Below are 27,009 nucleotides of genomic sequence, written 5' to 3' on the forward strand. Positions count from 1 at the left end.
ACCAAACTTCAGACTCGAGACTTAGCTTTTCCTGAACTCTTCAATCTTATTTGGAGGTAAAGGTGTTTATCACTCCGTTCTTCATGCTCTCGAATGCATATTCGGTCCATTTATTGCAATCAACGTGTTTACAGCAACTTCTACCGACATTCGAATATCACGAAATTGGTTCGAAGTGTCATTTCGAAAAGAAAAGTGCGTTCTGCAAAATGATTAATAGACAAGCAGTATATAATAGAGCATTCTTCCCATGAGAAAAATGTTGATATGCATCCAAAAAACTTGTCAAAAGACAATAACCCTGCTGGCTTTGCTTCACAGGTACCTTCCTTCTTTATGCAGCGATTAACGCTGCGGGGATGGTGTTCCTGAAATGAAAGGGAGGAGTCTTGAGCATATTCAAGCAGCCATCAACAGAGAATGAAAATGGCAGCACTCTGAGTTATTTACTCTTTGCTCTTCCTTGTAGTCTCAGTTGAGCTTATATGACACTTCCAATGCCACACATTTGGAGATGGAAGATGATTTTGAAGCAGGCCACATCATCTTTCGTTCGATAAAATGACGTTATTGTCAAGATTTTTCAGTTCTTTCATAGAGCAATTTTACTGCGGGAAAGAGATGAGATTATTGTACTGACGAGTGATTGATTGATCTGCGAGAATAATATTTCAATTGATAGTGAAAAAGCACCTAGTCTTTGCGTGTGTAGGGCAATGACGAAGCAAGTGAATTTCTAATTGAGGCATGCGTCGGTCTATATCTAACTGAGAAATCATCATGTGGCCCACTTTCTTTTCTCGTAATGTGTTGCATTGCCCAAGCAGCAAGAAGCACCTACTCCTTTTTTTTTTTTTCTATTTTCACGAAAGGTGACCTCAAATTCTATAAAATTTATGTTGCCGTTAATTAGCACCATACACTTCCATATTTTTTTGGAGGTTAGGACGTGCGATAATAGTCTTCAGGTGCTGTTAATTATCTTTTCATTTTCCAATTTTATTTTTGTCAAAATTGAAAAACCTTATACTGCAAAATACATTATCATTTTTTTTATAGTATTATATGGCGCTGAATGGACCTATAGTTGATACATCAATTTGCATAATGTATGTCCAAATGTTTCGGCATACGTGCAAGAGATTTTTTAGGATACTTTGACCAAGAGATTTTCCGCTTAAAAATTTGACTAATCATTGCTGAATATTTAATGACGATATAGAAAGCAACTAAGGTATCATCGCATGTGGAGATGCTCGCACAACAAACCAATTTCCAGAAAGGGGAATATGAAAAATGTAATCAGTAATAATATTACTATAAATAAATTGAACAAGTGCAGTTAAAACGTCATTGGATGCGTCAATTAAAATGAACTTGGTCGTATTATATGGAAAATCAATTTCAATCTCTTCAATTATATATAATGGTACCCATTAGCTTGAGAAAAAAAATATGATAACTACTAATTACAACTATTCGAAAGCATGTCTGTTCCGCTGAAAAGAATTTCTTTGAATATATTTTTGAAACTTTCGAATGTTATGTTCATAGTGGTAAATCAGCTAATAGTCTCATTTAAGCATACATGACACCTCTAATTCCACACATTTAGAGATGAAAGATGATTATGAAGCAGGTGTTGTGACCTACCCTTTGATAGGGAGGAAATTAGGTTTAGGGATATTGTCTAAAAGATAGGCTTACAACCCTAGTTTTAGATGTGGGCTCTCCTGAACTCATACTTAGCATGACGTTGGTTATTCAAATTGACGCTATGAGAATTTTCTAATGAAGAGTCGTCACTAGCTTATTGGAGTTGACTAGAAATCAAGTGAAACACGTGAGTATGCTTCACTTCCTCCGCAACCAAAGAATCTAAGGTCGGAGACTTAATTATACTAATTAATCGTATCTATTCTATTTAATTTCACAAAAAAAAAAAATTGTCAGGCAGCTTGGATTTATTTTAAGCCTATCCACTAACATATGAGATAATCATGTGGGTGCGCAATCATTAAAATAATAATCAACAATCAAGTAAATTGAATGGGAAAGCAAAGATTTAATATTATCAAATAGGAAGCATGCAATCTCTAACTAAGTTAAAGGGAACCCATAATCAACATTGAAAGTGCGTCATCAAGGGCATTTATTTTTAAGGACAATCGAACCCTATGATAAAGCTGTTCTTGAGCACAATTTTCTTATCAAGGAATTTCACGCATTTTAATTTAACTTACTAAAAACTAACTCTCAAGCTTTTTCCTAATTTTTAGAAAATAATAAGTCTTCTCTTAATTTTTTTTTAAATTAATTCCGAAAATAGGGATTTGGGCTGGGCCCAAGGTCCGGTCCGAACATGGGTTGCTATGGGCTTTGCGGGCTTGGACCGAGAACATGAATTGGGCTCTATTAAAACAGACCTCCATTTTAGTAATGGACTCTCAAAGACCCACTTCATGAAAATTTAAACCCAGCCCAAACATTCACAAATCAAGCCCAGCCCAAGTCCGCCTAACTTAAACCAAACCTAAATCTACTGAAACAAAACCTCAAGCCCATCTTCCTATCCTCTTTCCACGAACGTCTGCACCAGGCCTATTTTCGTAATTTTCTTTTATTCTCTCTCAGCCTTTCAACGTCTTCTTCTTCTTCGTGTCGACTCCCCGTTCCGTCCTTTACCGAAGCCTCCCACACCGACGAACTCCACAGTGGAATTTCGCCGGACGGACCCATGGCAGAACTTTAAACCGATCGACGACAACACCCAACGTGGCCGGCCATCACCAAGCCATCTTGGCTCACCACCGCAAAACCAAATCCGCTGCCAACGTCTACCATCACGTAGGCCGCCACCACCATTCATCAAGTTCATTGAAAAATACACAGCATGTCTCGAACGAAATGCAGAGATGCAGTGACTTCATTGCTCGTGAAAATCGAGCTTAACAACTAATGACCCCGGACGAACTGCATCAAGTGGTACCTTCGCATTCGAGCAAAAATAGAAGCCATTTCTTAAACAATTCTCTCGAAAACATTTCATCGAGCAAGTCTTAGGCGTTCGACTAAAAGTGACATGGCATACCGATGAACCTCCACTTTGGTGTCGAGCTCGTCCTATGACATCTTAAGTCGTTGAAAATATGTACAGATCCATGGTATGCTTTCACGGAGACAAACAAAACCTTGTCTCATTTTTAGAATAACACTAACTAAGGCATTATATCAGGCATGTGATGAGCACGGATTATGGAGAGGTCGTAAACCCATTCTAGACTTTAGCTCGTGTCCAGACTCAAAAGAGAACAGCAAATGATACTCAAACTCGACAAAAGGGATTGCTCGTTCAAACCGAGCATGCTCGAGGACCGGGGAAACAAGACCTAGCTATCGTTTTGGTTCCGTTTTAAATAAAACCAAGCAACGGAGTTCCCAGAGAGAAGTGTTCGACCGCGAATATCCCTACTCGGCTCGGCGACGACGGCCAAAAGGTGAGCCTGAAGCGAAACGAGCTATGGTCGTCAGCGTCGATGTTGCACCCAGCCAGGATGATCGGGATAAAAGTGGATCAAACCCAAAGAAAACTCACTAGGAATTTGGGCGGCAAGGAATAGGTAGCCGCGGGCTCGAAGGTGTTGGCTGAAGATCACCGTGTTGGACGCAAATTGCGCAACCCCAAGATCTCCATAACCAGAATAAGAACATGCATAATTGAGTAGAAAGATTAACGCACCTGTTTTGGGATCCATTGTTATTGAAGCAGAAGCGGAAACACAATGTTCCACGTGCAAGTCCTTCTCCTCTATTGCCTTTGTTCATAAAATTCTAAACGCAAGTGAACATGTCGAACAAGTAATATAATGATGAGAAAGAATATCGTCCCACGGAGATCGATGGTTAATAAACTAATTAAATACTAAAATAGATTAACTCTAAAGTTTATCTAACAGATCAAAATATAATTGAGAAAAAATTAAAAACAAAATTTGGAGACTAAATGTAGTAAGTCAATCAGATAAATATGTGAGAGCATCCGATTTCACCATAACTATTAGATATGAATTTCAGATTGTTGTGAATACAAGAACGATATCAAACATGTGATAGCGGAATTTCCTAACCTATTTACTATCCTATCTCTAGGTATAGCAAATCTACTCAGTTTATTAATCCACTATATCTCTATGTGAATTAAAATAAACATGAGTGCATTAAAAACTATGAATATTCCCGGCTTACAATGAGTCTTTTGGATCACCTTATCACCGAAAGTTACACAAATAACACGGTATATCTCTATCCACGTTTAATTTATGGTTATATATTATAATGAGCAATTTCATATTATCATTTCTCAGTCTCAAACATGCACATCAGATTATTCAAGCGGTGGCCAGTCACTCAAAAGCATTATGCACTATAATATATAACTCACATCAATGAAATCAATTGCAAAACATCAAAATCATGAAATTCACATCATCATGATTAGGCTACATTGTAGCCCTAACAAAAGAAAATTAGAACATAGTAGAAGAAAAAGTGAAAATAAAAATTAAACTTAGCATCTCGAATCAAAGAACAATAATTCTGTCACCACTTTTGTCTTCTTTTCAAAATACTTCAAAAACTCTCAGAAGAATGAAAAACGATCTAACAAAAAAAAAACCTAGCTTCTCTCTCATGTTCTCCTATTTATAGGATATATCCAAAATATCTATCTCCCAACACTTGCAGATAACATTAGGGAACAAAATCAAGAATTTCCTGATTTGATATCCATCTTTCACTGCTGCTTTTATTTGAATTCCTGATAGTTGCCATTCTTTTCCTTATCCTCTCCATATCTCATTATTCTGCATAAATAAGGAAAATTTAAATAATCATAAGGAAATCCAAATATTTTCTTATAGATAATGCATTAATTGTTACCTAAAATAGGTAAAATAACTCTATTTTTATAGAGTTATCAGCCCTCCGTATCACTGGCTCAATAAGGCGGCCCCCTCACGTGTAGCGTTAGGTAAACACCCCTTAGGTGAGGATAATGTGAGAATTATGATTAGATGAGAGACTTGAGCAGTATTTATAGAGTTTCCAGCCAGACTCCCTTATTACAGGCCAGGCTCAACTCGGCCCACACTAGCCAGTCCCATATTAGACTAATTAAGAAACCTTCTATCTCACCTTAGACCAACCCTATTTTACGGTAACCGTAAAAATAGTAAATTAAAATATCAATTAATTTAGTCCACATTAGGAAAACTCTGACATTCTCTCACTTGGACTATATTAATTGAAATCGTATCTTATGCGCGTACATTGGTCCAGAGATAATTCTTAATAGTCAATCCTATCCAATAAAGTCTTAAACACCGAATCATTGCGATAACTGCATATATACACACAGAGCCTTCCATGGTCATGAGTGCTCTCAACTTTATTGATATTGATTCAATATGTTAGTGTGTCAAATGGATAACATCTCTCATAGAGAGATCCCATTCTCTTACCTTATGTGTCACAAAAAACTTGTGTTACTAGAGAATGTCTTTATGGTTCCATGAACCCACATATGTCTTGTCCTTACGGTTAACCTTTCTTTATGTATAACAAGACATATTGACAAGGCTAATAACTGGATGCCCCTAGCCTTCACTCAAGGTTTATACAATACCTTGAGACTTTATAAATATGTATTCAACATAATAACAACACATTCAAAATATTTTATTGAATGCAAAAGTTGATACATATTAAACCGTTACAAAAGTGTAACGAATCACAGATAAAACCTTTATCAGAGTAAAGCCAAAATAGCTCCCACTAAACAATAACATCTCAATGCTCCTAGATCCATGCTAATGACATGTTGCTCAAATACACATGGGCGTAGGCCGTTAATTAGTGGATCTGCAATTATATCATCTATGGAAATATGTTATATTATTACGTCACTTTTCTGTATTGTTTCCTTTTGGTAAAAAATTTTTACCACCATATATTTAGACCCATTGAGACCTCTGTAGTTAATAAAAATACTACAAATTTATTGTCTCAATACAATCGTATGGATCTATCCATAAAGTTAAAAACGGCCAACTCCTTTATGAGGTTAAGGAGTATAATAGCCCAAGTAACAGCCTAAAAGAATGTTACTAACACTGCTTACATAGTAGAAGATGATATAGAACTTTATTTACTGCACTTCCTACCAACATAAATATGTATTATGTTATTGATCTCATGCCATCATAACACCCATCAAAGTTTACATCTAAATACCCTACTAACTGCAATAATTGAACATATCTGTAAATTAGCATATAATCTCTTGTTCTCTTTAAGTACATTAAAACCTTCTTGGCAGCAACCCAGTGATCACGTCTTGGATTTGACCAATATCTGCCTAGAAGTTCCGTCACAAAGACGATATTTAGTCTAGTGCAAATTCGAGCATACATTATACTTTTAAGTGCACTGACACAATGTACACCATTTAATTAGATTTTCTCAATATTTAAATAAGGACAATGTGATAGATTCAGTCCATCACCTTTAACAACAGGAGCAATTCCTGGCTTGCAATGATGTATATCAAATATTTCCAATATACAATCAGCAAATGTCCTCCGAGAAAATCTAATATAATATAGCAAAAACAATTTTTACAGACCCCAGTACAAAGGATATAAGATGTCTCAATGTCACAACTTGTAAGCAAAATATCATGCACATAGAGTATGAGAAAAAATAAATTTCCTCTCACTGACCTTGCAGTATATTGAATTACTTTGTTCCCAATTGAACAAAATAACAACACTATGAAACTTTAATAATATTGTAATGGATATTGTAATCATGCTCTCACAAATAGACTATATAGTCTGATGGTTATAACTGATCGTTTTTCCCTAACAAATCTCCTTAATAAAGCTACAACCACTTTATTCTGCACTTGAGAGGTTTAAGAAATTTCATTATAAACTATATCAAGAATAATATTATGAATCTCAACAAGTTTAGTCTATGGTACAGGAGATTCCATAATTATCTGTATAGGTAAATACAAAAACACAGCAACCTCCATCACACTATCATCTTTAATATTCTAAAAGCAGCTATCATCTATAATTACGTCGATCTTAAGAAACTTTAGAGTATGTGATTCCATAATTCTTGTACCTTTTTTAGGGTCATAAAATCAACACCCTTTTAACAATCTAGATAAGATACAAAATAATTCCGAGTGGATCTGAATTGCAACGCACTTAAAATTGGATTAGATAATCTCACTTCTACATGACACCTCTAAATTTAATATGATTCAAGTAATTTATGCCCAATCTATAACTCAAAAGAAGTTTATGAAACAACTTTGATAAATGACACATTTTGTATGTGAAAAAGTTTCTTTCATAATATCAGCTCACAGAAGACGGGATAAATTAGTCTTACTAATCATACTCATCACTATGTTCATCATGGTGCTTCATACCTTTTAGCCAAATCTTTTTGTGAGGATTTTCAAGCATAGTAATTAAATTACCACCCAAGAATTTACCAAGTATTTGACAAATGACTCTTTAAGCAATTCAGTATTGCCATACTTGCCAAGATACTTACCACTACTATTAGGCCTGACAACCCTCAAGACTAATTTGAACCAATTTATTCTTTATCTCGGTCATTTTCCTTAAATAGAAAACTTTTAGAAACAACCTTTTAACCATATCCGAGATGTATATGTCATTAGGACTTAAACACAATCTTTGCAGATATGTCCTAATTTCAATATCAGACAAGACATAATTTCAAGCAACTAAGACTTCCATCATCTTATAAAAGTGCAGTCCGCAGGCAAACTTCTTTTCAAGTGTTCCAGAATGGAATGCTTCATGGACAGTAAACAAAATTCTATTGCTCTTTTCTTAAGCAACAAATCAAATGTCCAGAATTTAAAATTTGAAACAGTAAAAACCTCAATAATAATGGAGTTACACGTGTAACTTGACGTGCAAGTACATATCCAGAGAGTTACACGTATAATTATATAATCACCTTTGGGCAGAATGCAAGACATGCAGTTGTACACTCCCTACATGATAGCGGTTATGAGAATATATTCCAATTCTTCATGAATTCATCACCTTTTGGCATATGAATTACTAGAATCAGTCACTCCTCCACCACACCATCATGTATCTTTCCATGAACTAATACACAATTATCTCCTTTGGGAGTATGACTATGCATTAGACTAGGAGACATCCCAATCATCATATGAGACCGAAATTTCTCAAACCCAATCAAGCGTACCACTTTGGCGGTCACTACTCAATTGAATCCTTGAAATTCTCTCATACCAGAGATATAAACTTTACTTCTCATATACACCATATACATATGATTTTAACTTTAGTGGTATGGCATCATATCACCAAAATCACATATCATGCTAATTACATTGCTTTATTCATTAATAAAAGATTAATCATATATATAACCTGAAAGACAGACTCCAATGAGATCACCGATCATAACAACACAAGAAACTTCTCATAACATAGAAGTAAGCATATCTTGTGCACCCCAATTATTGATTACTAGAACAACATTAAAAGAATGCCGATCCAAATGATCCATCACAAGTTAACATCAATAGCAATACGGGGTACTCCAGATTGACAAGCTTGATAACTGATCAACTATTGCTCATAAATTTCATAAGGCAAAACATGACTCTAGGGCCAATAGCTGATTTTAAGTAACAAATTATCATTACATCAACCAGTGGCCTATAAATTGAGTCAAAATACAGAACCAAATATCTAAACTATAACAATAGATACTATTGCTCTGCGTAAATGCTATCATACTTCTTAATCATAAAAAACATTCAAGTTGATAGACATTAACAAGTGACCAGATGAAGTTAGGTACAATATGCACTAACTTAACTGACATGCATTACCCACATTTAGCAGATGTGTTAATCAGTACAATTAGTATGGTCACGAATTCTGAAGACGTCTATCATTCAAAGATTACTAGCGTGTCAAGGAGTATGTTTGAACAACAAAAGTTTCATAATAACTTTACTGTTTCTCATCATCTCAATACATAGTTCAATTACTATCACATAATGATTGTATCTCAATAAGCTAATTTTAGTTCACAATAAAGTTTAATTTTTATTAACGAATCACACCATTGTAATGTTTATGTGATAACATACTTATAACCAAACACCTATATTTCCAAAATCACAGAAAATACAAGAAAAATACGCAAAAATACACTAAAATACACGTATTTAGGGTTCCGTATGTACTTTCACATCCATAAAATCATCAAACATGTAAAATAAATTCACCACAAGATAGAGGACGGCCATACGGATCCAATGCCGCCAACCACGCACCGATCCGACGCTCCATGCGCCCGCACGTGCCGCCTGAGTGCGCGGCGCGTGGAGCGCACGCGCGAGCCACACCCCACATGTGGGAGCCCGTGAAGGCGCGTGGGGCGTGTCTCCAACACCCTGGCGGCGCGTGGCCGCGCGTGGGGGTGCGTGTGGCCTCCCCCGGCGACGCGCTGCCAACCTTCTTGCTCGTATTGTCGAGCTCAGTCCGAATTTGTGATTTAATTTTATTTTTATTGAACAAAAAATCTCGAAAATCACAAATTAAGGCAAAAAATTTATGTGTTCAAGTTCTAGGGTTATGGTCGCTTTGATACCACATGTTGGCCGCAAATTGCGCAACCCCAAGATCTCCATAACCAAAACAAGAACATGCATAATTGAGTAGAAAGATTAACGCACCTGTTTTGGGATCCATTGTTCTTGAAGCGGAAGCGGAAACATAATGTTCCACGCACAAGTCCTTCTCCTCTATTGCCCTCCATATCACTGGCTCAATGAAGCGGCCCCCTCACGTGTAGCGTTAAGTAAACGCCTCTTAGGTGAGGATAATGTGAGAATTAGGGTTAGAGGAGAGATTTGAGCACTATTTATAGAGTTTCCAGTCAAGCCCCCTCATTACGGGCCAGGCTCAACTTGGCCCACACTAGCCAGTCCCATATTAGACTAATTAAGAAATCTTCTATCTCACCTTAAACCAACCCTGTTTTACAGTAGCCGTACAAACAGTAAATTATAATATCAATTAATTTAGTCTACATTAGGAAAACTCTTACACGCCGGTTTATGGTTGGGATTGCCGGGTAACACTTGTCAGAGGACGAAGTTCGGCTTCTGGATATAGCTTTCTCTCAGTCCATCCCTCCGCTCACTCTCGGTTCTCTCTCCACTTCACCCTTTGCTCACTCTCTCCGATCTCACTCTCTCTGTTGCTCTCGCTGTCTCCAGCCTCCCGAAGAACTCGAGAACACAGTCGCCTCTCTCTCCCGCTCTCCCTTGCTATCCACCTTCTAGAACTCCCCTCTCGAGCAACTCCAGCCCTCCTTGGTTTTCAGCAGCACCCTTCCAGAAGCAGCCACCCTGGAGCTTCCTCTCTTCTCTGGCTTGCTCCTTCTCTCTCTCAAGCTCGCCTTCTCAGTCTCACGCTCTCTCTCTCTCTCTCTCTTGGCTACTCTTCCTCGGCCGAACAAACCCAAAAAAACCAAAGAGACCCCCCTTCCCTTTGCTGCCTTTCTCATCCATTTATCTCATTTCTCTCTCTTTCTTCAAGGACAATATTCGTACGGCATGACATTCTTGGGTGAACATCACGCGTAGCCTCGCGTGCTTGCGTCCTTCGGCCATCGACCATCTCTTTGTTTTGTCCTGAAGCTAGCGTCCAAGCGAGGGAAGGAGGAGGAAGAAGGAAGAACAGCGAGCTGGGCCGTGGAAGAAGAGAGGTGGGCCGCGCGGGGGGAAAATGAAAAGGGAAAAGAAGGAGGGGACGGGCTTAGCCCGTCCAGGCTGCGTTTTTATTTTTTGTTAATTTTTTAATACTAGTAATGTAAGTGTTCCGAATGTCTATAAGCAATGCAATTTAACGAAAACGCGATGCATTTTAATGAAAATTATTTACTTTATTTATTTATTTTTTTTTAGACTAATCCTTAATTTTCTATATAATTAAGTCCTAAATAAAAAGGGAAGAATTTAGGTGTCAACAACAGGTAAGAACATTCTTTTTCATTTGATAGAACAAGAGTAATCGATTAGTTCACTATTAAGTGGTTCTATTTTGGGAAAGATATGACAATATTGTTCATAGATCTAGCACGATTACAGAAGAGAGATTGTAATAATGAAGTTGATAGTGGATAAGTAAACGTTTTTTTTTCTTTTCTTTTGTGAACTCGAATATTGCATGTATAATCTTTGTGCGACGACAAAGTTGGTGAGATTTTAGTTAATGTGCATCGATTCCATCGCTAGAAATTATCGAATTGCTTTTTTTCTTTCATAACTTGTTACATCATCCAAGAAGCACTAACTCCTATTTTTCCTTTTATTTTTGTAAACAGTGACATTATTTTATACAAGTTAATGTTCCCTTTAATAGTCTATATTTGTTACTAATTCTATTTTTTTTGTTAGTATTGAAAAAGCTTATACGGTGATATATGACATTTTTTTTCCTTTTCGTCTTCACAATTTATCTAAGTGACACTCGTGGAATATTGGCCTTGAAAATAAAATTGAACGCCAATGCCTCACTTGAAAGGATTTTGATTCAATTTAGAGTACATAACATTCCAATCAATTCTTTTTGGACGGAACTAAAATTGATTCCTAAAGAGTCAATTTGTCAAGAAAAGTCAAATTCGAAAACTGCAAAGAAGTTTCTTTTCTCCATAAATGATTCCAACACAGTGTTTTTGTCACCTTGACTGCAAGGGCTGCAATTTCCACGTGAGACCCACTTTTCCTTCGCTAGACTTTGTGTTAATGGTTGACTAGGAAATTTGCATCTATAGTCTTTGCGTGATGGCCAAGTTAGTGAGGTTCTAATCAAGGTGCGTTGGTCCATTGCTAGAAATTATCATATTGTTTTCTTTCTTTCATAACGTGTTACATCATCCAAGAAGCACTTACTTTTTATTTTCCTTTTACTTTTGCCAAAAGCGACATTATACAAATTCATATTCTTGTTAATAGTCTATTTTTGTTACCAATTTCTGTTTTTTGTCCAAAAAAAAAGCCTAGATGATGAAATACGACATCTTTTCCCTTTTCATCTTCATAATTTAGCAAAGCAACACTTATGGAATATTAATCTTGAAAAGAAAATATAACGTCAATGCCCCACTCGAAAGGATTTTGATTCAATCTAAAAACTACAGAGAAGTTTCTTTTTTAATCAATGTGAAAGCTAAGCATAAATAATTCCAACACCGTGTTTTGACACCTTGACTGCAAGGACTGCAATTTCCACGTGATACCCACTTCCTCTTTTCTTCAGTAGACTTGCCTTTATTGGTTGACTTGGACATTTGTATGACCAACGACTCCCAACGCTTTTCATTCATATAACTAGGCCTCCATCGCATTCCCAATTAGCAAAAACTTTCATTGCATCAGATCAAATGATAGAGAGACCATTAAGTCTCTGAGCTCCATGAGCATGTTCCATGTTTTGCTTTTCATATTGCATGTTCTGCTGCTACTGGGGATGAGTTATGGTGCGAAGAAGAATCACTCGTGTGCCCCTTCATCTTGTGGTGATGTTCGTGACATACGCTATCCTTTTCGATTCAAAGACGACCCGAAAGGTTGTGGCCACTCTGAGTATGAGCTAGCTTGTGAAAATAATCGCACCGTTCTATATTTGTATGCCGGTCGATATTATGTGAAGTTGATTGACTATGAATATGATTTAGAAGATTATTTCAGGGGTAAAATCAGGGTGGTTGACGATGGATTGCAAAAAGGTAATTGCTCATCCCTCCCTCGTTTCTTATTGGCGTGGTCCAGCTTGAGTGATCATGGTTATTTTTCATCTTCTGCGACGGTGGCCTTCATGAAGTGCTCACAGCCTGTTGCTTCTCCTTTGTATATCAATGCTGAACCATGTATTGAGGGAGCATACCCTTCCGATACGCCCCCTAATATTTCCCAAATGAAGTGGTACTCATACGCTGTGTATTGGTCTTCTGTAAAAGTTCTACAAGTAAGGGACATCAAGGATTCTTGCAACATAACCATGATGACTTGCTTCTCGGATTATAACCTGACGTGGGAAATGGACTCTGATAATCGTGTGAGACCAACGTATAAGGACCTCCACAACATGATGGTTGAAGGATTCGAGCTCTCTTATTTTGGACCTCCTTCTCCGCCGCCTCCACCGTCTCTGCTGTCTCCATCGTCTTCACTGTCTTTGCTGTCTTGGCGGTCTTCACTGTCTCCATCGTCTCCTGCCATCTCTGTCGTCTCCACCTTCTTCGTCTTCTCCGTCATCTACGCCGTCTGCGCCCTCTTTGCCATCTGCACCGCCTTCGCCGTCTCTGCCGCCACCGCCTCCGCCACCGCCTCCCGCCGTCTTCGCTGTCTCTACTGCTCGCATCGTCTTCGCCGTCTTCACTGTCTGCATCGTCTTTGCCGTCTCCGCCGTCTGCATCGTCTTCACTGTCTCCGCCATCTTCGCCGGTAATTTTCCAGCTTTGCGTGATTATGTACCCAGAGGTGTGGTGCGAACCATATTACTCCTCTAAGCTGACTTTCTCTGAAGCTTTTCTTCCTTTACTCTCTTACTTTCTTTCTTCTTCTTCTTCTTCATCCTCATCCTTTTCTCAAATGTTAGCTCTACTGAGGGATCTTATCAAAATGTACTTACTGAGTAATGTGGCATGTTTCTATTGGATATTGTAATACGTTGGTTCGATTTATTGAGTCATTACTTTCTTTAATACCCAATAAAAAAATTGCCACATCCATTTAGTGAAAAAGTTCAGTAAGATTTTTTAGTAGATTTGGCGTGCATTGCTCTTTTATTTTACATCTGTGGAGCTTTTTTGGACTTGACACTCTTTCTTTATTTTATTTTTTTGGGTCTTATTCACTAAAAAAACCCACAACTTTAAGTTTAGTCCCAATTCGTTCCGAACTTTTTTTTTGTCTAAAAAACCCTAAAGTTTAGGTCTAGTCAAAATTTGCCTCGAACTTTTCCTTATCGATAAAAACCCTCAAATTTTAAGCCAAATCCTAAATCTATCTCTAACTTTTTTTTTGTCTGAAAGAAAAACACCAATTTTTACTCTAATTGCAAATCTACCCCATTAGCCCTTTGACCGAAAATTGCCGTTAGTCGTCCCTAATTTTCATATCTTCGAATGGTTTCATTTTGGAAATAATTTTCCATGTCACCTTACTGAAGTGAAGTTGTTATCGATGTGGAAATGTCATGTCAAATTGGGACCGGACCATGGGGGTAAATTTTGGAATATATTAAAAGTTGGTGATTTTTTTAAACAAAAAAAAAAATCGAGGCAAATATGGGACTGTACCTAAAGTTTGGGGTTTCTTCTGAGACAAAAAAAGGTTTGGGTCAAAATTGGACTAGAACTTGAGGGTTTTTTAGGGAACTAGGCCTTTTTGGGAAAAATTGTTTGATTTGGTCGTAGCTTGCGTCCCTTGAATCGATGTTATTGTTATGGGGAACTTATGAACATTTGGTACATTTAGGAGAATAAAAGCGAAAACGTGTTTCTTCAAAAGAAAAGATCATGCAACGATAACATGGATTTCATGAGTGAATAGAATAAAGTTGGATCTAAGCGTTATCTAGAAAAGTGAAACTCGATCACTCTTTTTATTTTTATTTTTTATTCTAGACTTCTCCACTTGCAAATTTCAATTAACAAAAGTGTGTCTTTGCACTTTGTAGTGACCGTATGAAGTTATCCTTCACTTGGGGTATATCTTAACATGAATTGCTTTTATTATTTAACTGCTAAAACTATGGATCTAGTTCTTTATTGATTTGTCGTTAATTCTAATTAACCATATCTAGTAATCTCTCATGAATTCTCTTACTATCTACAGATGATTCTACGTGGTCTATCATGAACAATTTTGGTCGAATTGCCGTATGGAATCTCTTCTTTGTCTTGGGTATGATAAGTCCTTTTCTCTTCACACCTATGAAGCTCTCATTCAGCACTCTGACAAACAAAAATTGTATGCATAAAAAAAAAAAAATTATCACACTATGCTAATCGATGGCCAAATTTCTCCACAGTCCACTTCCTAGCAGCAAATTCATACTCGGAGCTCCGTGTGTGTTGATATTTCTAATCTTGAAGTGGATGAGAAGGCATCAAGCAACCGATGCAAACATCGAAGAATTCCTACGAGCTCACAATAACTTTTTGCCCATAAGGTACTCTTACTCAGATATCAAGAGGATCACAAAAAATTTCAATTGCAAGTTAGGTGAGGGGGGATATGGTTCCGTATATAGAGGAATACTTAGAAGTGGCAATGAAGTTGCGGTTAAGATTTTGAACAAATCAAAATCTAATGGCCAAGATTTTATAAGTGAAGTGGCCACAATTGGAAGGATCCACCACATTAATGTGGTGCAACTTGTTGGTTTTTGTTTCGAATACTCCAAACAAGCTCTTGTCTATGATTTCATGCCGAATGGATCTTTGGATAAACACATTTCCTATAAGGATGGTGATGATCCTCTTGATTATAAGAAAATGTATGAGATCTCTCTTGGCATAGCTAGAGGGATAGAGTATCTACATCGGGGATGTGATATGCAAATTCTACATTTTGACATCAAGCCTCACAACATTCTCCTAGACCGAAGTTTCACTCCAAAAGTTTCTGACTTTGGACTTGCAAGACTTTATCCCACCGATCACAGTATAGTATCGCTGACTGCAGCAAGAGGAACCTTGGGTTATATGGCTCCTGAGCTATTCTATAAAGACATTGGTGGCATTTCTTACAAAGTCGATGTTTATAGTTTTGGGATGCTATTAATGGAAATGGCTGGTAGAAGGAGAAACCTAAATGCACATGCAGAGCGTTCAAGTCAAATTTACTTTCCTTTGTGGGTTTATGATCAACTCGGCAAAGAAAAGGAACTTGAAAGGGTAGATGTCATAGAAGAGGAAAGAGAAACAACGAGGAAGATGATAATCATTGCACTGTGGTGTATACAATTGAGCCCTAATGATCGGCCGTCGATGAGGAAAGTCCTAGATATGCTTGAAGGAGATATGGATAAACTACAACTGCCTCCAAAACCACTTTTGTATCCGAGAGAGGCACCTGTTGATGATGTTGATGCTGAGATAGAACTTGAAACACTCTCATCTTCGTTAAGGACTCCAATAGTTTCTAGCGGTTCCCAATTTTACCATGACCATGAGTTTAAGAAATCATGTATTGTGTGATTGTTTCCCTATAATGAGATGCAAAGTTTATAAATAGTACTATCAACATGTATCATCATTCAAAATGTAATCTGTGAAGCCTTTACATGTTTTTCATGTGGCACTAGTGTTTTCTGGTAGACTCGTTATGTCCATATTTTTAAATGACGATGAATGTTGTATGGCATTCATTCAATTTTTGTTTTATGTGAATCGTCTTGGTATAACAAGGTAATTTTTTCTTCATGTCAATGTTTGCATTTTAAGCAATGAATCTCTCTCATTTCCATCAAAACCTCTTATCCCCACCCGTTGACCTCTGTTTGATCACCCATGTCGAAGACAGCTACTTGCTCAAGCTATATCCGACTTGGTCGTCATGTCATGGGATGGGTCCAAGCCTAACCGATGAATGACCGGCACATGTCATAGAGTAAAGACAGAGTAGGCTAACAATTTTGCCTTTATGATGAATGGACATTGAACATGTGATGCTATGTTAGAGCATTTTATGTATTACGAAAGCTCAATCCCTAAATGCAATAAGAACTTGTGCGTTCACTCAATGATAAGACATGAGAAGGTGGAATATTGGCCTTGAAAATAAAATTGAATGCCAGTGCCTCATTTGAAAGGATTTTGATTCAATTTAGAGTACGTAACATTCTTATCAATTTGTTTTGGACGGACTAAAATTGATTCCTAAAGAGTCAATTTGCCAAGAAAAGTCAAATTTGAAAACTGCAGAGAAGTTTCTTTTCTCCATAAATAATTCCAACACCGTGTTTTTGTCACCTTGACCGCAAGGGCTGCAATTCCACGTGAGACCCACTTTTCCTTCGCTAGACTTTGTGTTAATGGTTGACTTGGAAATTTGCATCTATAGTCTTTGCGTGATGGCCAAGTTAGTGAGGTTCTAATCAAGGTGCGTTGGTCCATTGCTAGAAATTATCATATTGTTTTCTTTCTTTCATAACGTGTTACATCATCCAAGAAGCACTTACTTTTTATTTTCCTTTTACTTTTGCCAAAAGCGACATTATACAAATTCATATTCTTGTTAATAGTCTATTTTTGTTACCAATTTCTGTTTTTTGTCCAAAAAAAAAAGCCTAGATGATGAAATACGACATCTTTTCCCTTTTCGTCTTCATAATTTAGCAAAGCAACACTTATGGAATATTAATCATGAAAAGAAAATATAACGTCAATGCTCACTGCTCACTCAAAAGGATTTTGATTCAATCTGAAAACTACAGAGAAGTTTCTTTTTTAATCAATGTGAAAGCTAAGCATAAATAATTCCAACACCGTGTTTTGACACATTGACTGCAAGGACTGCAATTTCCACGTGATACCCACTTCCTCTTTTCTTCAGTAGACTTGCCTTTATTGGTTGACTTGGACATTTGTATGACCGACGACTCCCGACGCTTTTCATTCATATAACTAGGCCTCCATCGCATTACCAATTAGTAAAAACTTTCATTGCATCAGATCAAACGATAGAGAGACGATTAAGTCTCTGAGCTCCATTAGCATGTTCTGTGTTTTGCTTTTCATATTGCATGTTCTACTGCTACTGAGGACGAGTTATGGCGCGAAGAAGAATCACTCGTGTGCTGCTTCATCTTGCGGTGAGGTTCGTGACATACACTATCCTTTTCAATTGAAAGGTGACCCGGAACACTGCGACCAATTTGAGTATGAGCTACATTGTGAAAATAATCGCACCGTTCTATATTTGAATGACGGTCGATATTATGTGAAGTCGATTTACTATGACAACTATTCTTCCAGATATAATTTCTCTGGTTATATCACGGTGGTTGATGATGGATTGCAAAAAAGTAATTGCTCATCCCTCCCTTGTTTCTCATTGGCGAACTCCAGCTTGAGTGATTGGGATTATAACTATATGTATCTGTCACCTTTTGCGACGGTGGCCTTCATGAAGTGCTCACAGCCTGTTGCTTCTCCTTGGTATATCAATACTGAACCATGTATTGAGGGAGCATACCCTTCCGATACGCCCCCTAATATTTCCCAAATGAAGTGGTATTCATATGCTGTGCATGGGTCTTCTATAAAAGCTCTACAAATAAGGGACATCAAGGATTCTTGCAACATTACCATGATGACTTGCTTCTCGCTTTATAAGCTGACGTGGGCAATGGACTCTGATATTCATGTGAGACCAACGTATAAGGACCTTCACAACATGATGGCTGAAGGATTCAATCTCTACTATCAGCGATCTCCTTCTTCACCGTCTCCGTCGTCTCCACCGACTCTTGCCCTCTTTGCCATTTGCGCCGTCTGCGTCGTCTGCGCTATCTGCGTCGTCTGCGCCATGTATGCCGTCTGCGCTGTCACCATCTTCGCCGACTCCGCCGTCCTCGCAGTCTCTGCCGTTGTCACCGTCTTCTCCGCCATCATCACCGTCTCCGCCATCTACGCCGTCTCCGCCATCTTCACCACCGGTAAGTTTCCAGCTTTGCGTGATCATGTACCCAGAGGTGTGGTGCGAACCATATTACTCCTATAAGCTGACTTTCTCTAAAGCTTTTCTTCCTTTACTCTCTTACTTTCTTTCTTCTTCTTCTTCTTCATCCTCATCCTTTTCTCAAAATTTACTTACTGAGTAATGTGGCATGTTTCTATTGGATATTGTATTACGTTGGTTCGATTTATCGAGTCATTACTTTCTTTAATACCCAATAAAAAAATTGCCACATCTGTTTGGTGAAAAAGTTTAGTAAGATTTTTTAGTAGATTTGGCGTGCATTGCTCTTTTATTTTACATCTGTTGAGCTTTTTGGACTTGACACTCTTTCTTTATTTTTATTTTTGGGGCCTTATTCACTAAAAAAAAACCACAACTTTAAGTTTAGTCCCAATTCTACTCCGAACTTTTTTTGTCTAAAAATCCTAAGCTTTAGGTCTAGTCCAAATTTTCCTCGAACTTTTCTTTATCTAGAAAAACCTCAAACTTTAGGCCAAATCCTAAATCTATCTCTAACTTCTTCTTTTTTTGTCTAAAAGAAAAAACACCAATTTTTACTCTAATTGCAAATCTACCCCATCAGCCCTCTGACCGAAAATTGCCGTTAGTCGTCCCTAATTTTCATATCTTAGAACAGTTTCATTTTGAAAATAATTTTCGATGCCACCTTACTGAAGTGGAGTTTTTATCAATGTGAAAATGTCATGTCAAATTGGGACCGGACCATGGGGGTAAATTTTGGAATATATTAAAAGTTGGTGATTTTTTAAACAAAACAAAATTCGAGGCAAATAAGGGACTATACCTAAAGTTTGGGGTTTCTTCCGAGACAAAAAAGGTTAGGGCCAAAATTGGACTAGAACTTGAGGGTTTTTTAGGGAGTTAGACCTTTTAGGGAAAATTGTTTGATTTGATCATAGCTTGTGTCCCTTGAATCGATATTATTGTTATGGGGAACTTATGAACAATTGGTACATTTAGGAGAATAAAAGCGAAAACGTGTTTCTTCAAAAGAAAAGATCATGCAACGATAACATGGATTTCATGAGTGAATAGAATAAAGTTGGATCTAAGCGTTATCTAGAAAAGTGAAACTCGTTCACTCTTTTTTTTTTTTTTTTTTTTCTAGACTTCTCCACTTGCAAATTTCAATTAACAAAAGTGTGTCTTTACACTTTGCAGTGATTGTATGAAGTTATCCTTCACTTGGGGTATATCTTAACGTGAATTGCTTTTATTATTTAACTACTAAAACAATGGATCTAGTTCTTTATTGATTGGTCATTAATTCTAATTAACCATATTATTAATCTCTCACGAATTCTCTTGCTATCTATAGATGCTTCTATGCGGTATATCATGGGCCATCTTGATGGAATGGCCACATGGAATCTCTTCTTTGTCTTGGGTATGATAAGTCCTTTTCTCTTCACACCTATAAAGTTCTCATTCAGCACGCTGACAAACAAAAATTGTATGTGTAAAAAAAATTATCACACTATGCTAATCGATGGCCAAATTTCTCCGCAGTCCACTTCCTAGCAGCAAAATTCACACTTGGAGCTCCGTGTGTGTTGATACTTCTAATTTTGAAGTGGATGAGAAGGCATCAAGCAACCGATGCAAACATCAAAGAGTTTTTACGAGCTCACAATAACTTTTTTCCCATAAGGTACTCTTACTTGGATATCAAGAGGATCACACAAAATTTCAAATGCAAGTTAGGTGAGGGGGGATATGGTTCCGTATACAGAGGAATACTTAGAAGTGGCACTGAAGTTGCGGTTAAGATTTTGAACAAATCAAAATCTAATGGCCAAGATTTTATAAGCGAAGTGGCCACAATTGGAGGGATCCACCACGTTAATGTGGTGCAACTTGTTGGTTTTTGCTTCGAATACTCCAAACAAGCTCTTGTCTATGATTTCATGCCGAACGGATCTTTGGATAAACACATTTCCTATAAGGATGGTGATGATCCTCTTGATTATAAGAAAATGTATGAGATCTCTCTTGGTATAGCTAGAGGGATAGAGTATCTACATCGGGGATGTGATATGCAAATTCTACATTTGGACATCAAGCCTCACAACATTCTCCTAGACCGAAGTTTCACTCCAAAAGTTTCTGACTTTGGACTTGCAAGACTTTATCCCACCGATCACAGTATAGTATCGCTGACTGCAGCAAGAGGAACCTTGGGTTATATGGCTCCTGAGCTATTCTATAAAGACATTGGTGGCATTTCTTACAAAGTCGATGTTTATAGTTTTGGGATGCTATTAATGGAAATGGCTGGTAGAAGGAGAAATCTAAATGCACATGTAGAGCGTTCAAGTCAATTTTACTTTCCTTTGTGGGTTTATGATCAACTCGGCAAAGAAAAGGAACTTGAAAGGGTAGATGTCATAGAAGAGGAAAGAGAAACAACGAGGAAGATGATAATCATTGCACTGTGGTGTATACAATTGAGCCCTAATGATCGGCCGTCGATGGGGAAAGTCATAAATATGCTTGAAGGAGATATTGATAAATTGCAACTACCTCCAAAACCACTTTTGTATCCGACAGAGGCACCGGTTGATGATGTTGATACTGAGATAGAACTTGAAACACTCTCATCTTTGTCAAGTGCTCCGATAGTTTCTAGCAGTTCTCAATTTTACCATGACCATGAGTTTACGAAATCACATATTGTGTGATTGTTCCTCTATGATGAGATGCAAAATTTATAAATAGTACTATCAACATGTATCGCCATTCAAAATGTAACCTGTGAAGCTTTTACATGTTTTTCATATGGAACTAGTGTTTTCTGGTAGACTTGTTATGTCCATATTTTATAAATGACAATGAATGTTGTATAGCATTGATTCAATTTTTTGTTTCAGGTGAATCGTCTTGGTATAACAAGGTAATTTTTTCTTCATGTCAATGTTTGCATTTTGAGCAATGAATCTCTCTCATTTCCATCAAAACCTCTCATCCCCACCCTTCGACCTCTGTTTGATCACCCACGTCGAAGATAGCTACCTGCTCAAGCTATCTCCGACTTGGTCCTCATGTCACAGGATGGGTCCAAGCCTAACTGATGAATGATTGGCACATGTCAAAGAGTAAAGATAGAGTAGGCTGACATTTTTGCCTTTATGATGAATGGAAATTGAACATGTGATGTTATGTTAGAGCATATATGTATTACAAAAGCTCAATCCCTAAATGCAGTAAGAACTTGTGCGATCACTTGATGATAAGACATGAGATGGTGCCTTGCAGTCTTCCGAACAAGCATTATATTCCTCACTTTTGTGTCCTACACATGAGTTTTCCTACTAAGCAAACATTCCTCGAGACACCGATGTTCATAAGGAACGCGTTTCATTCAGCAATAGAAGTATAAATTTTAAGTTTTATTATTATCAAAATAAAGCAGCATAAAAAATGATGCTAAAAAAGTAGAAAATGGAAAAAAAAATAATTAACAAACTTAATCTCTTTAGTGGTCGTGAAATTCCACATGAGAATGGTCCTCCAATCTAGACTCTAGCTCGTGTCCAGACTCAAAACATAACACCAAGTGACGCTCAAACTCGACAAAAGGATGGCACGTTCAAACCGGGCATGCTCGTGGACCAGGGAAAACGACACCAGCTATCATTTCGGTTCCATTTTAAATAAAACCAAGCAAGGGAGTTCCTAGAGAGATGACAATATTGTTCATAGATCTAACAAAATTACGGGAGAGTGATTGTAATATTGAAGTTGATAGTGAATAAGTAAACATAACTTTTTTTTTTAGGTGAACTTGAATATTGCATGTATAGTCTTTGCGCAATGACGAAGTTAGTGAGGTTCTAGTCGATGCACGTCGGTCCCGTCGCTAGATTTTATCGAATTGCTATCTTTTTTTCAGAACGTGTCACACCATCCAAGAAACACTAACTCCTCTTTTTCCTTTTATTTTTTCAAAAGTGACATTATACAAGTTAATATTCCCTTTAATAGTCTATCTTTGTAACCAATTCTATTTTTTGTCAGTAGTAAAAAAGCTTATACAATGAAATATATCTTTTTTCCTTTTCGTCTTCACAATTTATTATTGACCTTAAAAATAAATTATTACACCAAGGCCTCACTCCAAAGAATTTTTTATTCATTTTAGAGTACATAACATTGAAATCGATTCTTTTTCATGGTACTAACAACCAATTTGCCAAGAAAAGTCAAAACTGGAAACGACAGAGAAGTTTCTTTTCTAATCAATGTGAAAGCTAATCATAAATAATTCCAACACCGTGTTTGTCACCTTGACTGCGAAGACTGCAAATTCTACTCGATGCCCACTTTTTCTTCGCCAGACTTTGTTGTATGGGATGACTTGGACATTTGCATGACTGACAATTCCAACACGTTTTTTGGTCACCTTCCCTGCAATTTCTCCGTGATACCCACTTTTTCTTAGCTAGACTTTGTTTTGGTGGTTGACTTAGACATATGCACGATCGATGACTCCGGACTCTTTTCATTCATATTACCGAGCCTCCGTCGCACTACCAATTAGCTAAAACTTTCATTGCTTCAGATCTAAAGGTAGAGAGACGATTAAGTCTCTGAGCTCTGTATGCATGTTCCGTGTTTTGCTTCTCATATTGCATGTTTTGTTGCTAGCGAGAACGAGTTGCATTGCGAAGAAGAGTTACTTGTGCACTGCTTCATCTTGCGGCTAGGTCTGTGACATATGCTATCCCTTTCGATTGAAAGGCAACCCAAAAGGATGTGGTCACTCTGAATATACGCTAGCTTGTGAAAATAAATGCATTGTTTTATATCTATATGCCAGCCAATATTATGTGAAATTGATTTACTACTATTCCTAACTTAGCAAATATTTATTCGACAACGAAATCACGATGGTTGACAATGGACTGCAAAAAAGTAGTTGCTCATCCCTCTCTCGTTACTCATTGGTGCCCTCCAACTTTAGTGATCATGATCCATATGGTTTGTAAGCTGTGCCGGTGGTCTTCATGAAGTGCTCACAGCCCGTTGCTTCTGCTTCATAAGTCGATACTAAACCATGAATTGAGGGAGCATATTCTTCCAATATGCTCCCTAATTTTTCCCAAATGAAGGTGTACTCATACGCTGTACATGGGTTTGATCTCCATGTAGGGGACATCAAGGATTCCAGCACCATAACCATGATGGCTTTAATACCGCATTATATCCCGGGTTAAGAAAAGGATCGGTATAATTGGGTGAGCTCAACGTATAAGCACGTATTGGTTTATTTTTGTAAATACGAATATTGCATCTATAGTCTTTGCACGTGTCGGGCAATGACGAAGCAAGTGAATTTCTAATCGAGACTCGCGTTGATTGATCATTGGTCGAGAAATTATCGTATTGCCCTTTTCATTGAGATCGGTTTGTTCATTCATCAAGTGGTTCAATTATGGAAAAGAGATGACGTTATTATTCATAAATCTAGCACAATTACGAGAGAATGATTTCAATATTTAAGCATAGTGAATAAGTAAACATCGCATTATTTTTGTGAATTCAAATGTTGCGTCTATAGTCCTTGCATGTGTTGATCCACAATGAAGCAAGTGAGTTAGGTGTGTCGGTCCCATTGCTAGTTAGGAATTTATCATATTGCTTTCTTTCTTTCATAAAGTTTTCATATCATCCATGAGCAAGAAGCGCCCACTCCTTATTTTCCTTCTATTTTTGCCTAAAGCAACATTATATAAATTGAAATCTATGTACCCGTTAATTAACATGATCCTCTTTCTTGATTACTAATTTTGTTTTTCTCAAAAATGAACAACCTTATATGATGAAATACATCATCCTTTTCCTTCTCATCTTCAAAATTTAACGGAGCGACACTTATGAAATATTGACCTTGAATATAAAATACAACGCCAGATGCCTCACTTGAAAGGATTTTGGTTGAGTTTAGGGTACAAAACATTAAAAATAGATTCTTTTTTACGAAATTTATTTTCTAGAGAGAATTAATTAATTTTCTAAGAAAAATCAAATCTGGAAAATGCAGAGAAGTTTCCTCCCTAATGAATGTGAAAGCTGTCCATCACTAATTCCGAGACCATGTTTTGGCCAGGCCGTACTTTTGAATTTTTTCTTTGCTAGACTTTGTTATAGGGTTGACTTGGACATTTCCTTGACCGACGACTCCCAACCCTTTATCAATCCTCCCTCGCATTACCAAATGAGCTAGAACTTCCACTGCATCAGACCAAATGATAAAGAGATGATTATTTCTCTTAGCTCGATATTTATGCTCCGTGTTTTACTTCTCATATTACATGTTTTACTATTGTTAGGGATGAGTTGTGGTGTGAAGAACAATCATTTGTGCGCCCCTTCATCTTGCGGTGAGATCCGTAATATAAGTTTTCCTTTCCAATTAAAAGGCGATCCAAAACACTGCGGCATCTCTCGGTATGAGTTAGTTTGTGAAAATAACCATACTATTCTATTTTATATGCCGCCGATATTATGTGAAGTCGATCAATTACGGTTGGGAGAGTTATATCACAATGGTTGACGATGGACTGCAAAAGGGTAATTGCTCGACCCTTCCTCGTTACTTATTGGTGCGCTCCAACTTCAGTAGTTCTGATCCATACCATGGTGGATACCTCACGGTGGCCTTCATGAAGTGTTCCCAACCCATTGCTTCTACTTCATATGTTGATACCAAACCATGTATTGAGGGAGCATATTCTGCTGACATGCCTTCTTATTTTTCCCAAATGAAGGTGTACTCATACGCTGTACATGGATCTACAAGTACGGGACATCAAGGATTCTTGCACCATAACCATGATGGCAGTCTCGGATCAACTCTTGGGGCGGGAAGGGGATCAGTATGGGAGCTTAACATACAAGGACCTCCACAACAAGATGGTCGAGGGATTCCCTCTCGACAATGGGAGCGGAGGCTCAACAAGCTTTTGGTGTCGCTACTTAAGTTTCGGATACCGAGTGGAGGATTGCAGTGTCTCTGTGGCCGCTTACGGACTTTCCCTTAAAGGTGTTCTTTCTTTCTTTCTTCTTCCTTTTCTTAAATCATAGCTTTACTAAGAGATCTTATCAAAATTTAGTTACCAAGTGATGTGGCAAGTTTTAGTTGCATGTTTTTAATACAATCCATGTTGGAGAAATCCTCTCGGAGTATTTTGAAGCTGACAAAACGTTTCCATCAGTCTAGTCTGAAGATTTGCAGACTCTAACATTTAAAGTCTGAAGACCTCCGGACAGCCAGACTCAAGACTCAAAGTCTATCCTCATTGACAGTCTCTAATCCGTTGAAGAAAGGTTACCTAGAACTGGATGTTTTGTTAAAGGCTTGACCTTATCAACTAAAGAAGATCTCGTGGTTGGAATAGACACAACGGAATTCTTTAATTGATCGAGATTGACTCGAAGATTAAGGAATCGATGATTACCTAAATATTCTTGGAAGGTTCTATTTATGGAAACCGAGATCCTGATTATATGGGCGAACAGGATTGATGAGCTATCGACACGTTCCTTTAATAGCCGAATGATCTTCCTAATTGATTCCGTCCAACGGGTAGAGTGGAGGAATTCCTTTGGTAAGTGCCAACATGTATGATGGCATAAAGGAGTATATAAGAAAGACGTTCTAAGTTGTTGAGAGGTGCGAGATAAAAGAATTTCAAAGTCTGAAGCTCCTTGTTATTTAGACAATTCCTTTAAGTGAATACTTGTATACAAAAGAGAGTCTATATTCATGAGAAACCTTGAGGAGGTGTGATAGAATATCTACAATATAGAATCAAGGAAAAGCTGAGCTGTAACTTCTCTTTTGTTCATAGTGAAATCCAGCCGGTGGGCTGTCAGTGCGGAAGAGTGGACGTAGGCTTGGAATAAGCTGAACCACTATAAAACCCGTGTTCAATCTTCTCTCCCTTACTCTTTTTACTTTGATCGTAAATCATTTCGTAAACTCTTTTCTATCGGCTGCCAGGAATTGCTTCTGTATCTCGATAAATTGTTTGTGCACCTATTCACCCCCCGTCTAGGTGCTTATACTAGCTATCTTAATTGGTATCAGAGCTCATGTACTCACTTTGTTTGAAGTATTTTACTTC

General features: G+C 37.5%; 2 protein-coding genes across 2 annotated transcripts; both read left to right on the forward strand.

The window, feature by feature from the left end:
- Window positions 1–15,183: 15,183 nt before the first annotated feature.
- Window positions 15,184–16,374, forward strand: LOC104416576 (rust resistance kinase Lr10). Its single transcript, XM_018860241.2, has one exon. It carries the CDS (start codon window positions 15,184–15,186, stop codon window positions 16,372–16,374), a length of 1,191 nt encoding a protein of 396 aa, XP_018715786.2.
- A 3,968-nt stretch (window positions 16,375–20,342) lies between these two features.
- LOC104416604 (rust resistance kinase Lr10) lies at window positions 20,343–21,561 on the forward strand. The gene has a single exon (XM_018861239.2). The coding sequence runs from the start codon at window positions 20,458–20,460 to the stop codon at window positions 21,559–21,561; it is 1,104 nt and encodes a 367-aa protein (XP_018716784.2). The 5' UTR covers window positions 20,343–20,457.
- Window positions 21,562–27,009: the final 5,448 nt, after the last annotated feature.

This window comes from Eucalyptus grandis, chromosome 8 (assembly GCF_016545825.1).
Source record: "Eucalyptus grandis isolate ANBG69807.140 chromosome 8, ASM1654582v1, whole genome shotgun sequence".
Classification (NCBI taxonomy): domain Eukaryota; kingdom Viridiplantae; phylum Streptophyta; class Magnoliopsida; order Myrtales; family Myrtaceae; genus Eucalyptus; species Eucalyptus grandis.